We start from the raw sequence: 15,802 nt of genomic DNA, 5'->3' as shown, positions 1-15,802 counted from the left end.
CAGGTGGCGGCTCCACGCGGGACCCGGATCCGCGGGACCTGATCCGAAGGCGCAGAGCGTCGCGAGTTTCTGGGAGCGCCGCGCATCTGACTCCGCCCTCCCCTCGGCACCGCCCAATCAGACGTGTTCTTTAGACCAGGATCCGCCTCACGGAGCTTCGGGGGGCTGTGGATGGCGTCAGTGCGGCACCTCCCCTCGGCGCTGTCCAATCAGACGCGTCCTCCTCCCTCTCAGAGGCCAACGCCCCGCCCAACCTGGTTCCCGGGTGCGGAAAAGCGAGGGTTCTGACGGCTGCTTCGCTGGGACTCGGGACCCAGCCGACGCGGTCTTCCGCAGGGGAAGTTGGAGGATAGTGGGAGGATTTCCCAAACCTCCCTTTTCGAGCCAGCTCGAATCAAGGCCTGCCTCTGTCTAGGTCCGGGAACAGCACCGCCAAGAGGATTCCCGACTGCTCTCCGCTTGCCTCTGATGGCAGGAACGAACCAAACCTGCAGCCTGGCTTTGGGAGATTTAGTATGCATGCGATTCTCCGGAAGGTGATGTAGGCGTACCCGGAGAGGGCTTTCCCTCGGGGTCACCGAAAGGCAATCGTCAGCCCCAAACCAGAGCTAGCAGCTAGTTTTTGGAAGCCTGAGCCCCAGCATGGCCCCAGCCTCTGCCATCTAAGGAGGGCGTTCGGTATCTATGCTACACCACGGTGTTTGAGGTCTTCGGGGGCTTTCATGCCCTTTATCCCAAGCGTCCAGTCTCGGTTCTGTGCCGGATTCTGAGCTCCCTCCTGCCTTCAGCAGGCCCGATGACAAAGGGGCAGGGGAACCCCTGCAGGGAAGGCCTCCCACAGCTAGCTCCCACTCTCAGGATCCCACCCCAGGACAACCCAGGGCTTCAAGATGGTCTTCTATACATATCCCCGTTGGCAGTTTGTCTACAACTCTCCTTCCTCGTCTGTTTAGTTCCATCTGAGAATGGATGCTCTTCCAAGCCAACTCTCTAGGACTGGCCGAGTCACGCCTCAGAGACCAGCCTGGGATCTGAGAGACAAGTCCTTGGGAAAATACCAGAAAAATACTAGTAACAGGGTTTAGGATATGACTCAGTGGTAGAAAGCTTGTGTTAGTGGGTTAGATCGTCAGCACTACACACACACACACACACACACACACACACACACACACACACACAGAGGAGAGCTATTGACCATCAAAACTTCACTATGTGAAATCCCTCTTCAGAGAAGTTTACACCCATTCGGTTGCACCTCCCAATAACTTTATCAGAAAAATGCTATTGGCCTCACTTTACAAATGAGGAAACTGAGGCACAGAGCAGTTGAGTCAGCTTACACTGCTTGTAAGGGTTGGAGCTGAAATAATCAGAAGGTCAGTTCCAGATGGCAGTGCACATTCAAGAAACATTGCTGAGTAAGCTATCTTTAGTTTTGTTACCATTGTTTTTAAAGGGAAAATGGAAAAAGGGAGAGATGGGGAGGAGAGAGAGAGAGACAAAATGGATATTACAGTAATGATAAGGGAAGGGAAGAGGCATGCTGGTGGGTGGAAAAGGCCACAGGTGTCCCAAACTGTGGAAGGCAGAAGGAAGGTGGAGCAGGTGTACTCAGGCCTGACCACAGAAGCCGGGCATCCTCAGGATAAATCATCTGTATTAAAACCAGGACATTAGGGTGAAATAGAAGGTAGGAAAAACGGAAAGAGATTTACACACACACACACACACACTCATCATCATTTTTTGTTTGTTTGTTTTCTAGGAGTTACTTTCATTCCTCCATCCATTTTCCCACAGACACATCCTCTTGGGGCTACTGCCCAGTAGCTCTATGGAAAAAGAAAGTACTCAATACATGCTTGATGACCAGGTGATGGAGGCCAAGGGGTAGCCACCCTTGGGCTGGGTAGGTCATTAGCAGGGCAGTGTGGTTATGTCCAAGAACAGCCAGGGGTGTGTGTGTGTGTGTGTGTGTGTGTGTGTGTGACACGGAAGAGGGAGGGAGGGAGAGAGATTACCAAGTGTATCACCTAGACCTTGGGCCTGCACAGGCCACCAGAACTCCCCAATCTCACTCTCCAGCAAGGGTTGATTTAGACCAGGAAAAAGGGGGCAGTAGAGTCCCGCTGTAGTGTCCAGCTTCCAGGATCAACTGCATATACGTTGGGGGCTTAGGGCTCAGGCTGGAGACTGGGATTGCTCTCCCAACACCAGAGCGGGCACCAAAGAACCACCAACCCTGAGCTCTGGGTGCAGGGCGCCCCAGGACTCCTCCGTAGTGGGGGCAGCACGGGGAAAGGTTCTGCTTCAGTCCTTGAAAAACTAAGATCACCAGGCCGGTGACTAGCACTGTGATCTTCGTGGAACCCTTCGGGCCGAGCTGGTGCAGAGGTACCCAGACCCCCACCCCCATGCCAAGCTCAGATCACAGCCTGGGAAAGTGAGTCGTAGCTCCCTATGTAGCCACTGCCGCCTGCTGTATTGTGAGAAAACAGAACGCTCAGACAGCAGAACCTAGAGCCCCCATGCACCCCCAAATTCCAAACCGCAAGCACAGTACAAGCCACAGAAGACAGCCACGGCCTCCCAAACGGGGACGACCTGCGATGGCACCCCCGAATTGGCAACGGGAACCCGGAATTCTCCGGTGCGAGCTTCGGCACCGCCCGGTCGTCTGTCACACCACCACCCCGTCTCCTGAGACCCCCAATATTCACTCCTCGCCCCGCAGCCCAGAGCGCACATAACCAGATCCGCCGAATCCAAACAAGCAACATCTTTTAATTCTCCCTCCACATACTTGGAAACTACGTTCACAGTTTCTCAAACTATTGTGTTTTTCCTTCCTGATCCTCGCTCCCCTTCCTCCGTTTCCTCCGAGGAACAGCGGGGATCAGGGGCCGTGGCCTCTGGGGCCTGGCAGGCTGGGGGCTCCGGTTGCCCGCAGGGATGGGAGCGGCGCGGCCGGCGCGACCCAGAGGCCCCTTCCGTCTGGCGGCAAGGCTGCGGGAGGTGGGCGCGGGCGGGGGCTCCGCGGGCTCGCTCAAGGCTCGCTCAAGGCTTGCTCTTCCCGGGTGCAGGAGTGTCGGCCCGGCCCGCGGACTGGGCAAGAGTGGCCGAGTGAGGGCTTCCGGGAAGAGGAGGTGCTGGCGCGCAGCGCTGGGAGCCAAGCTCCCCTAGAGGGCCTGCCAGGGCTTCCCGATGGCCTGGATGTGCTCCTTGGCTTTGAGGCGCAGCGCCGCGATGCTGCTGTTCCGTGGATCCGCCTCCTCGAGTGGGAACTTGTCCCCGAAGCCCGGAGCGCACGGGTAGGCGGGTGGCGGCGGTCCCAGGGGCTGCAGACCCGGGCCCAGCGGCGGGGAATTGAGGAAGGGTGGCGGGGGTGGCGGGGTGTAGCTGGCCGGCAGGCCCTGCGTCGGCGGCCCGAAGCCAGGCAGGCTCTGCAGGGCCGTGGCGCCCCCGCCGGGCAGCGGAGGACCGAGCCAGGACTCCAGCGGCAAGGCGCCCCCGGGTGGCCCGCCGCCGCCGCCGCCGCCCCCCGGGCCGGCCCCGAGGGGCGCCAGAGCCGCCGAGGGCGGGGAGCGGTTGAAGGACAGGAGGGGCGAGTCCTGCAGCTTCATGGACGACACCTCCAGCTTCTCCTGCCTCCGCCACTTGGCCCGTCGGTTCTGGAACCACACCTGCCAGGAGAAGGAAGCACGCGGCCGTCGGGCTGCGGAGGGGGGCTGGGGTGGCGCAGCCCGGCCAGCTCAGACCACCCCCAACTCCACATCAAACGGGGGCTCGGACTCCGTCGGACTGCCCTTCCTTCCTCACCCACCCCGAGCTCCTTTCGGGCTTCTCCCTCTTTCTGGTCTCCCGGAGCCCCTTTGTCCCAGCCTAGTCCCATCCTTACCTTGTTTATCTCACCCAGAGCAGTGGGCTTGCTCCTGATAGGAGCAAGTGCGCCAGAGGAAATGAATTTTAATTCTGCACCTGGACCACTGGACCTGGAAACCAGTCTCACCAAATCGCGGCCTCCCTGTCTGCGGTCCCACCTTAGACCCGGCTTCCGCCCCGTGTGTACAGCCCTCCCTGACTTCGCGTTTGTCTCCGGCCTTTTTGGGGCCTTACCTCGCCTTGCCCTGTGTGACAGGCATAAAGGTAAATCTTGGCAACGTCTGAGGTTAAAATGTGGCTAATTTTCCAGCTCCCTAGTTCTGCGAACTACATTGAAGCACGTGGGTTTTTCTTAAAATCACAAGAATATTTCAATCGCTCCTTTAATATAACTTTTACTTTTATTTAGTTGATTTCTGCTTCCTAGTTCTGATGTTTCTCTACTTTGGGGGAGGGAAAGGTGCACAGAGTAGGACTCCGAACCTGGTACCTGATGTCTTTGAGCATTGGCTAGCGCTCTACTACCTGAGCCATGCCCCCAAAGGGTTGGTGGTGGTGTGTTTTTTTTTATTTTGTTTTACTTTTTTGGGGGGACGTTTCCTCTACATGACATTCATTACACTTAAGTTTACTGTGCCTGCTTTCATTTTGTGGAGTTAGTTTTGACACTGTCCTCAGCTCTGAGTACACAAAGCATCTCTCCTGGTTTTTTTCAAATAGAACTGAGAGTCTATTTGAGCCCATGACGTAACACTTTCTTCCCCTGGATTCTTCACTACAGATTTGATTTAAAGACTACAGGAAATGGCAAACAACCTTTCCTCCACCAAGTTCCCTTTGTAGATTGAACAGAGAAAACTTGAAAGCACTTTGGCCAAACTGAAGCACTGTGCACTTTGGCTTCAGTGTTACATTGATGAAGGGAGGTAGAGGGAGAATTCCAAGCTCTGAATGGAGCAGTGAGTGTTGGTATCCAAAAGGGGTGGGGGCTCCCTTCTCTGAGAGCTGAGAAAACAGCAATTTAGCCCCTGAGCAGAGAAGCACAAATATGTATGAAGCTTAAGTGAGAGAGAGAAAGAGAAAGGGGGGAGAGAGGGAGAAGGGAGACAGAGAGAAGGGAGAGGAGAGAGGGAGGGAGGGAGAGGGGAGAGGGGGAGAGAGAGAGGGAGAGAGAAGGGAGAGGAGAGAGGGAGGGAGAGGGGAGAGAGAGAGAGGGAGGGAGGGAGAGGGGAGAGGGAGAGAGAGAGAGAGAGAGAGAGAGAGAGAGAGAGAGAGAGAGAGAGAGAGAGAACAAAAGTGTAAGTAGCCTTGACCCCTTGCTATAGAAGTTTGTGCCATCACAGTTATGGGGCCCCCGTGGCCTGGAGAGATGCGATGCTCCCTGCCTCTCTGGCACAGAGAGGGCTCTGGTCTCTCACTGCCTCCCTGGCTCCCCGGACCCCCATTTTCAGCTCACTGCCTCCCTGGCTCCCTGGACCCCCATTTTCAGCCAAATCAAGTAGCCTGGCTGGAGACTTGGGATAGCTCCCACCCAGTGTGCTCCCTCCTGTTGCCCCAAACACTGTTGAGGGACTTCCTTTGGTCTCCCGACCCCATACCATCTGCCGACATCACACTCCTTTCTAAACTGACACACGCTGGGCACTGTGCTGGCCGTGTGATCACAGAATAATAATCGACAACACTGTTTTCACATGTCTAAGAATTTAGAGACGCCCAAAACCGCAAACAAGTAAAGGGCAGGGAGCTGCTGGGAGGTGGGCCTCAAGGGGCCAGGGTGCCTGAGGCTGCTGGGACCCACATTCTGCAGGGCACTGGAAGGCTTTGCCTTTTCTCGGTCTGTCCCTCAAATTGCCACCCTTTAGCGAAATCTTCGTGGTTTTACTGCCCCAAATTAGGGGAACTCAAACTCTTCTTATTAACTAATCGAATAATTTAGGGAACATTTACAAATGACTTGGACTCATTATTTTCAACCCCTAACTTTTATTTTTAAGACACAGCTTAAAGCACCCAGACACCTGTGTAGCCCAATAATAATAATAATAACTACTTTTCTAGAAACGTAATTTATTAGACACACACTTTTTAAAAATCCTATCTTATATTCTATTGCCTTTCCGATGTTCTGCAATTTGTCCCCAGTGTCTCCCTTTCGGGCCTCTGTTAAACTCATCCAATTTGGAAATCCTCCCAGATTCTTCACAGATGACTAGCAAATATTTAAGGCTTTCAAATATTTTAACGATCGAGGATTAAAGATAATTCAGCTATAATTAAGGGCGAAAATCTCTTTATGGAAAAAAAAAAAGATCTTTGCGGCGGGAAGTTTGGTTGGAGGTACACCGGAGGATGGAAGAGTCAGTTTCCTAAAACCAATCCACCAGAGTTTCACCTGGGATGGGGCCGGGTGTTCGCTCACCACGCGGCGGGGCGCGCAGCTAGTGCCAGGGGGTGGCAAGGTTGAACCCTCTGGTGCCTACATTCTTTCTGCTCACTGCACCCCCAATTGCATCCGGGTGCATCTAATGAGCTGTCAGCCAGGACCAATTTCTCCTTTAACTAGACCAGAATGTCCGAAAGGGGGAGAAAGATCGGTAATCTGTGTGTGTGTGTGTGTGTGTGTGTGTAAGAGTGTGTGTGTGTAAGTGTGTGTCTTGAGAGTGCCAAGCAGGGGGGAAAAAGTCCTCTACTAAATGCGTGGGCTCGGGAGGACTCGTTCAGAAGTGGCCATCCCCATTAGGCTCCAAGCCCTCCCGGGTCTCCGTCTCTTAATCCCGGGCGCCTTACCTGGACCCGGACTTCGGGGAGGTTGACCTTGCCCGCCAGCTCCTCGCGGCTGTACACGTCCGGGTAGTGCGACTTCTCGAAGGCGCGCTCCAGCTCGTGCAGCTGGTACGTGGTGAACGTCGTGCGGTTCCGGCGGTGCTTCTTCTTGGGCTGCTCGTCCTCCGACGGCTTCGCCTCGCCAGCCACCGGCCCGACCTGCAGCCCTGGGCTCGGCCGGGCCTCCCCGGGCTCCTTGGGGCAGCAGGGGTGAGGGGCTGGTGGGGGGGGGGGGGAGGAGATGAGGCCCGGAGTGTCAAGAACACACCCCGAAATAATCCCCCCCAGCCCACCCCATCTCCCTGCGCTCCCAGCGGAGACTAAAGGCTGGCCCGCGAGGTCCGGGTGGTCCCTACGCTTTCTCTGCGCCCCAGTTGGATGCTCTCCAAGGGACCCCAAGAAAGACACCGACCCGGGTGCGGTCTGTACCGCAGATGCTTGAGGCAAAGTGGAGGAAAGGGGAAAGGGGCGCACTCACCTTCGTAGTCGGAGCCGGGCGCCGGGGCGGGCGGTGGGGACAGCCCCGCGCCTCCCCCGGGCGCCTTGGGACAGGCAGGCCGCACCCCCAGCCTCCTCTCCCGCTCCTTGGCCCCCCGAGCGCCCCGCTCTGCGGGGAAGGCGCCCAGGAGCCCGTCGTCCTTGGTGAACCCCAGGATGGCCTCGATGCTGTGCAGCCGCGAGGTGCTTCCGCCCGGGCTGCGGAGCAGGTGGCCGGCGAGCGAGAAGCTGCCGTCGGCCATGGCTGGCGCGCAGCCCGGCAGGTGCATGGGGGGGGGGGGGGAGGGAGAGCGCGGGGCGCTTCGGAGATGGGAAGAAGAAACGCGGAGCCAAGCGTTGCACGTCGGGGCCGAGAAACTTCTTCGAAGTGCACAAGCGCACAACCCGCACGGATGGAGCTCACGCAAGGTCAGACTCTGCAGACAACCCCGCCGCGGGGTGAGCGATCGCTCGGCCCGGCGCCAGGTCGGGTCCCCGCACCAAGCTTGCTAGTTCGGCTTGGGCGTAAACCAACTGGGACTCGAGCTCTCCAGGCACAGCCCGCTGGCCCTGACCCCTCCTCTCTCCTCGGGGAAGGAGGGGGGGGGATCCAGTCCCTTCTCTCGGCCCCTCCTCCTGCCGAGGGCGGGTTCGTGCCCCGCCCAGCCTCGGGCGCCCAGTCCTGCCACCCCAAGCCAATACTGGAACAACCCCAACCTTTGGATCTGCTTCCCCTCCTCCTCCCCGCCGTCCCTCTCCCCAGTGAACGCACCCGGGGCTGACAGCGGGGTGCGCCCCAGGCCTGGGGCTCGATCCCCGCAGCCCAGTCCCGCCTTCCACCCCGGGACTCGCCTCCCTACCCCCGCTCCCCTGCTCCCACCGAGGGCTTTCCGGCGTCAGCGAGTGGGAAGCCAGCCCACGCTCCAAACTGCCCGATCACCCCCACACACTCCTCCCCGATCACCCCCACACACTCCTCCCCGGCGTTCCTGGCAGTTCTACCCCACGGGCAGCCTTCTGTGCAGACGGTCGACTTCGTGGTCCCAAGGCCCAGACCTCAGATTTCTTTTGTCTCTGTTCTTTTGTCACTACGCCTTGTCCCCTCGGAATGGTGCACCTCATTCCAGCCTGACCCCCCCCCCCCAGTCCCAGGTTGTGGGGTCATCTGTGCGCCCCGCCCATGACCTTCAGGGCTGGAGGCCCCAAGTCTGACCCGGGTGTTTCGTTGATTTGCGGTGTTGTGCCACCCCTCCTCCCCCAAACTCATCTCCCATAGCTAACCGGAAAGGCCCTTCCTTGGGGGGAAAAGGTCCACGGCTGCCCAAGGGTTACTGTGCTAATCCGCTTGTGTCTCTTCCCCCTTTGGGGCCCCTAGAGGCTTCCCTGACCCAGAGCGACTGAAAGGCTGAGTGGAAAGATGATTTGCCAGAGCGAGTCTGTTTTCTCAAATATGGGGCCAAGACCCCAAGCAGGCACCTGGCCGCCCCTGGAAGGTTGTCTGGAAGCGGAATTAAAATGCTTTCCTGGATGTCTTAGGATCTAGACAGGTCTCTAAAGTCTTCTTTCCCTTGGCACTGTGATCCCCGTCGCAGCGGTCCCTTCTTCATTCTGATCTTTATTTGCTTCCAGCCCAGAAGACAGCTGCTGGTCCAGCTCTGTGGTGGAAATCACACACTAAAGGCCAGGCCAGTGCCTGGTCCTTGAGAACTGTATGGAGCAGTATGTGAGACAAGACAAAGACAGAAACTGGGATATAAGGGCTGGTCACACTAATAATTAGCTTAAAATAAAACTCAGGAAGAAGACAAACGAAGAGAGCAGGTGTGTGAGTATTTATTCATGGATGAATCGAACTATTGATTCAGAAAGTTTTCAGGAAAAGCCAAATGGATGGAAATGTTACCATTTTCCTATTTCGTTATACTCTTCATATTACCTGATCCTCATACCTCTAGGAGGTGAGCAGGACAATCTGTCAGTTTGAGTTTCACAGAAGAGGAAACTCAGGCCCTGCTGGAGACAGCTATGGCAGGACTAGAACCCAGGCCAGCTGCTTCCTTGTTCCATGTTCTCTGATGGCAGGGCATTGGTAATACTTGTTATCACAGTGTGAAGGTTCCTCTCCTCCTCCTCTTCCTCCTCTCTCTCTCTCTCTCTCTCTCTCTCTCTCTGTCAGTCGTGGGGCTTGAACTCTGGGCCTGGGCACTCTCCCTGAGCTCTTCAGCTTAAGGCTAGTACTCTACCACTTGAGTCACAGCTCCACTTCCGGTTTTCTGGTGATTTATGGAAGAATCTCAGACTTTTCTGCCCAGGCTGGCTTTGAACGATGATCCTCAGATCTCAGCCTCCTGAGTAGCTAGGATTTCAGGTGTGAACTACTGGTGCCCAGCCTCTTTTCTCTTTTCTCCTCCTCATTCTTCTTCTCTTCTTCTCTTTTGTTCTCCTTTTCTCTCCCCCCCTCCTCATCTTCCTATCAAAGCACACTTTTAGCCTGCAACCTGTCTTTCACCCTTCCCTGAGTTATCCCTGAATTCTGTATCTCCAAGGTTGAAGTGTAGAGACTAGCCTTAGCTCTAATGCAACTCTTGGGAGGTAGATGCAGATCAAATGCCTTACAGATGGTCCAAAGCACTGGCTACAGCATAAACTACCTGGTGGCACCTCAGAAAGTCTGTGCTTGTCAACCAGACCAAGTATCTGCCCTGCTGAGGTGACCAGAAGGCAGTTATAGGGTAATTAATTGGTATGTGTTGTTTCCTCTCAGATGGAGAATGCTTTCTATGTAAACTTCCCCAACACTAAATGGATCTCTATAATCACCGATAAACAAAGGTTGGCAGGGTTATCTTAAGCTCCTGCCTGCACAAGGCAAAGGGGTTTATGGCCTTATTTTCTAAAGTTAATTCCCTCTGGACTGCCCAGTTCTCCCTAATAGGCCCAGGTGAGGTGAGCTTTTATTTAGTGTTTAGTAGAGAAAGGCAGAAAGACTTCCAGAGCCACTGAGGAGGGCCTGCCGGGCCGAGCTCCACAGGGCGAGCTGAGGCTGCCTTTGTGCAGGACACAAAGAGCCAGTCAGTACCATTGTGGGCACGGTGGAGGGTACTCCAAGCAATCAGTCGGGGGTCATTGTTAGGGGCTAATCTACATGTGTATTTCCCAAGAACTCAATTAGGAAAGATGAATGGAGCCGGCCATGTTCCTAATTCTTCTAGTAGGGAGCTACATTTTTTCCATCAACCCTTGCTTCAGAGCCTGGCTTCTGAACTCCACCTCTGTTTTAATTCATTAATTCATTAGATGGATCAAAGACAACTCCCTCCTCCAAGCCCCCCACCTGGGGTTGACCTTAGCCACAGATTGAGTTCCATTCAAGTTGGCATGATTCAGAGACATGAAATTTCCAGATGTGCAAAAATCTTAGTCTGAAGTAGCTCTGTTACCTCGAACGCATATACAGGAGGTTGAATGTCTGGAAGTCTGCTCAAAGGATGGGCTTCTCATTCTGTAGATGAGAGAGGACATGGATGCCAGCAGTCAGGCCATTTGGTCACAGTCTCTAGTATGTAACTTCACTCAGCAGTGTCTAATGTTTGGGTGAATGATGTCTGTTTAGTGATCTATAGGAGGTCACTTCATAGTGTGTGTAGAGTAAATCCAGTCATCTGCATGTAGATTGTCACCTTAACAGGTGTGTTTTAATCCCTGTGTCATACCACATCTGAGGACCATCTTCTCCTTTGACCTGATATACATGTTCAAAAAAGACAACATTATTTACCAACCCAATTCTTTTGTTCCTGAGTTTGCTTTGGCAATAGATCCAAGTCCAAATAGCCTTTATGGATTTTTTAAAAAAATAACTTGGCAGATATTTTGGTAAGTGATGGATATTCCTTCCTTTCTATTCATGAGTGTGTTGGGCCCAGGTCTTGCCGGCTTGTGAGAGCTGAAAGCTAACATCTTGTCCCAGCTCGGCATTCTGTCATTCACACTGTCATTCACATTCACTGAAATGAGCCATAGTAGACGTATTTTTATCATAGACATCCACAAACACTAAAAAACCCGGGGCGCGCCCCCAGTCATTTTTTTTTTAAACAGCTACTAGCATATCTCAGCTTTTTTCTCATCAAAGAATGCAAGAAATGGAGTGACATAATTATCTCAGAATATGTCAGTTAAAGGGAAAATTTGGATTTCTGCCAAAGAAATTGACTCTTTTTTTTTAGTTGTTAGGAGCAAAGCTATATTAAGATAATGCCTCTTTACTTGTTTTCTAATTAAACTAATTGAATTCAGAGTGTCCAGGAGAAGTACTAGAGACATTTATCTTGAGGGGATGATGGTCTTGAAGCTCCACGAATCCTCTTAGGGAGCTAAGAAGGCAAATCCGAGGACACCCATTTGCAGCAGCCTTGGCCCAACCCCCAGCAGGGCTATCTCCGCTCAGCTGCTCTCTCTTCTTTCTTCCTCCTGGGGGCTCATCCCATTCACAGTTCCCAGTGACCACCAGCACTCCAACTTAACACACGCAGCCCATTCCTCCCAGTGATGGCGAGCATTCCTCCCAGTGATGGTGAGCGTCTTCTTAAAATAAGAATTTAATACATCTGATCTTATGACTTTTAATTTGAAGAGTGAAAAGAGTCCAGAAGCCCTGACAAATTTGGTGTGAGCAAATCAGAAATACAAACAGCTCCAAGTGGAATCCTGTAGCTAAAGTTGTACCATTTTACCAAAGTATGCACTCGTGGGACACTAAGGATGCACCTGGTTCTACATCTGCCAATGCCAGCCTTCTCCAGAACATTGTCAATTGCCCAAACACTGGCCCATTAAACAATGACCCCTCCCGTCCTCTCACCCCAGTCAGGGCCTGGCAATGACTGGTCTACTTTCTGCCTCTATGAGTTTGACTACTATTAGGTATCTTGTATGGAGGAAATGATATACTATTTGTCCTTTGTAGTCTTTAAAGTGTATCTAAGTTTTAGCATGAATCAGAACTTTCTTCCTTTTAAAGGCTAAATAATATTTTGCCGTTCATACATACCACATTCTGCTTTCATGTTTTCATCCTTGATGGATACTTGGATTGTTTGTACCTTTTGACTATTGCAATAATGTGGTTATGCCCATTGATATATAATATGTACTATATATTACATATGAATGAGCACAGAATAGTACATATAATGTACACTTTATAAATAATAATGTATAAGTTATAATCAATTATATGCAATTATAGTATAGTATAATTACTATAATATGAAGTTTTCATAATTACAATATAATTCATAAAATATTATATACAGTTAAGTCCTGCATCCAATTATTTTAAATATATATGATGAAGCAGTTGCTATAACTGTTGTTATGGTAACTGTTAGTTCAAGTTTTTGAGGAAGCATGCTGTTTTTCTCAGTAGCTCTGCCATTTTCAACAAAGCGCATAGTTCTAGTTTCTCCATGCTTTTTACAATGTTTTATCTTTTCTTTCTTTAAAAAAATCACACCCATCACAATAGGTATGGAATGATATCCACTGATTTCCTGCACCCAGGATTTCCTGTTGCAAAGAATGATGGGTGATACACTACCAGGAACTCTACTTTGCATGTAGACTGTTAAATAACTCATCTATTTTACACAGCTAGTCATTGGCACAAATACTCTTTTTTTCCCCACAATCTTATACTCAGTCTTCTGGAGTTTTCTAAACTATTAGTTACTTCCCATGTGTTTGACAAATGTCAAACTGCTTTGTTTTCCTCCTCCAGTAGCCCACGGAAATCATTTGATCACTTTCAGAAGGCATTTTGGTCCACTCTGGTCTTGTTAGCATCAGCCTGGGCTGGGCTTCCCTCCTCCACCTTTGATGTGGGCCTTCGTTAAGTGAAGGGAGGAGTTCCCACACAGGGATGGGGCCATCTTGCTCAGAGCCAGCTTGTCTCAGGGATGCCATTCTTTATCCCACAGGCTCCTCTAACTCTATCACAGACACTGCTCTTTAGTGTACTTCTGCAGTTTACTATGGTTTTGTGGACAATTTTTTTGGTTGTGGTTCATTTTTTTTATTGTGCATCCTCCTTTGACCCCTTAATCCCTAAAATTGCTGATCCTATATGTCCTAGTGAATCTAATTAGACCCAGATGCTTTCCCAAAGGTGACTTGACTCAAGTGTTAGGAACTTGAGTGCATACAGCAGGGCACACACATTGTAAGTTAGGTGAATGACCCTCAACACCATGAAACTGGGAAATCTTAAACATTTCTGAAATGACTTCAGAAGACCAGAAAACATTGTTTGGTACCTGCTGGCTTAGAAGGTAGCCAGCCATGTAAGAATGAAGTCTTTATAGTTGTGGCCATGAAAAGTTTTTTCAAGGATAATACCACTTCACAGTTAAGTAAATACACCACATTTTGGTACCTGTGGATTTGCTCTATGTGTCTTCTTACTTTCGGTTAGGCTTGAAATTATTCCATAAGAAAGGTTTTCAAAAGGCACAGGATTTGTTTTATGGGAGTTCTGGGTCTGAATTTAATTTGGGTGGATTCCAAATTTTATAATATTTCTCAAGAATAATATTTGTAGTTCTCCAAACTACTATTACACAGATATAGAAAATGTCTGTGTGTCATCCAGCAACTTAATTTCTGAGTATAAACTCAAAAGAAAATAGAGACTCAATTAGGTGATTTATGTTCTTAATATCATTATTCTCAATAGCCAGAAAGTAGAAGAGCCTAAGTATTTACTAAAGCACAATACAATGTCTCCATGCCATGAAAATATTATACAGCTTACAAAAGATAAGAAATTATGACACATTTTACACGAATAAAGCTTGAAGATTTTCCTAAGTGAGATAAACTAATTATAGAAAGACATGAGTGTGCTGCTTCATATCTGTAATCCAAGCTACTTAGAGGAGAAGATCCAGAGGACTGAGGTCTGAGGCCAGCCTGGGAAAAAAGTTAGTGAAACCCCATCTCAATCTATAAGCCAGGCAGTGATGGTACATGCCTGTGATCCAGCTATATGGCAAGGTGGGATCAGGTGGATTGAGGCTCCAAGCCAGCGTAGGCAATAAAGTTCATGAGCCCCCTATCTCAACAGAAAAAGCTGGGCATGGTGGTATGTGCACATCACCTTAACTATGGCATGAAGTACAAAAGGAGGATGGATGTCCAGGACAACCTGGGGGCAAATCAATACCCAATCTCAAACACAATCACAGTCAAAAGGACTTGAAGAGTGACTCAAATGGTAGAGCATCTGCTTTGCAAGTGTGAACCCCTGAATTCAGACCCCAGAACTGCCAAAAACATGAAAAGGGTATAAATAATAAGTTTTGTATTGTATATATTTGCTTACCCTTAAAAGAAGAGAATTAGATTTTTTAAAAAAGAACAAAAATAAGAAAGTAACCTCAAACCTATTAAGAGTCTGAGGTTCACTGAAGCAAACTCTCGAGGTCTATTTATATTCTATAGAAATTTGTGTTATTGCTTGCAAATGTTCTATTGCCATCTTAGGGAAGGAATTTCTTGTGAGGATTTAAGGGATGTGTGCTGGGGTTGCATGGGGACACGCTTTATGCCTCTGTCACCTTGAGGGAGATATTTGGCTGTAACAACTGGTGCTGGGGATCCTCCTTTGAGTGTGGGCTGGGTCTGAACAGGAGGACAGAGAGGAGGCCCAAAGCCCCAGGTGCCTCTCATGGGTGACAGAGAGCATTCTGTGTTCAGCATTGCATAGAATCTGAACGCCCACATCAGCTGCACTCATGGCTCAGACACTTGTGGGACTTTGTCTTTCAAATGCCTGAAGACAAAAGACATCGTTTCCCTCTGCAGGAAGATTCATCTAGTAGAAGCTAAGCCTCAGTTCTTGGAAGCTGGAAGCCCATTTTGCCCCTTTTTTTATCTCACTCTTCTCCTTGTCTTGGCCAGTTCTGTCTGTAGGTAGTGATTAGGCAGGGGAGGTCATAAATGCTTAGGGAACTCACAGACAGGCTAGCTGGACAGTGGATAACTGAGCTTGCAAAGTCAGCCTTATTTCAAAAAGTAGAACTCCTGCTTCATGGTACTGCAGGAGTTCAGCTCTGATCCAGATGAGATGAGGTCTACTTAATTTGTCTTCTTGGATTTATTCGTCAACATCACTCCCTGGTGTCACTGTGGTTCTTCGTGCATGTGTGGAGATGCTCTCTGATCACAAGTTTTTTGTTTCCAGCCCTCTGTCTCTCTGAGCCCTCTCTCTTCTAGTACTTATCAAAAGCTCCCTCTGACTCTCCCAACCTCTCCCTGCTCCCAGAGCCCTGTTGTCACTTTGCTCACCTGAAGTCAGCAAAGAGACTGAAGCAGAGCTCAGTTCTCTCATATAAGCTACCTCTCCATCTGACGTTCATCACACCGTCAAGTATTGCAGCTCCAGCTGCAAAGTTCCAAAGAGCATAGACATCTTATCTGGCCAGGTGGAGGGCCAGTCAGAATGGACAAGGACAGTCAGTATGGCTACCTAATCGATGGCCCATGTTAGGACAGGAAGACAGAACTGATCCAAAGAAATAAGGATGCCTTTGGCATAGGAGGAAAGGTGGCT

The 15,802-nt window shown here is 50.7% G+C and overlaps 1 protein-coding gene across 1 annotated transcript; it reads right to left on the bottom strand.

The window, feature by feature from the left end:
- Positions 1 to 3,182: 3,182 nt before the first annotated feature.
- Rax (retina and anterior neural fold homeobox) lies at positions 3,183 to 7,478 on the bottom strand. The gene is made up of 3 exons (XM_042668556.1): positions 7,190 to 7,478; positions 6,676 to 6,929; positions 3,183 to 3,686 (listed from the first exon to the last, which is right to left on the bottom strand). The coding sequence occupies exons 1-3, from the start codon at positions 7,476 to 7,478 to the stop codon at positions 3,183 to 3,185; spliced, it is 1,047 nt and encodes a 348-aa protein (XP_042524490.1).
- Between the last annotated feature and the right edge of the window lie 8,324 nt (positions 7,479 to 15,802).

The sequence above is a fragment of the Dipodomys spectabilis genome, unplaced genomic scaffold, assembly GCF_019054845.1.
Source record: "Dipodomys spectabilis isolate Male_0828 unplaced genomic scaffold, ASM1905484v1 ptg000455l, whole genome shotgun sequence".
In the NCBI taxonomy this organism is placed as follows: Eukaryota; Metazoa; Chordata; class Mammalia; order Rodentia; family Heteromyidae; genus Dipodomys; species Dipodomys spectabilis.
The sequence above is the reverse complement of the archived record's forward strand: the minus strand, read 5'-3'. Positions and strand labels throughout refer to the sequence as shown.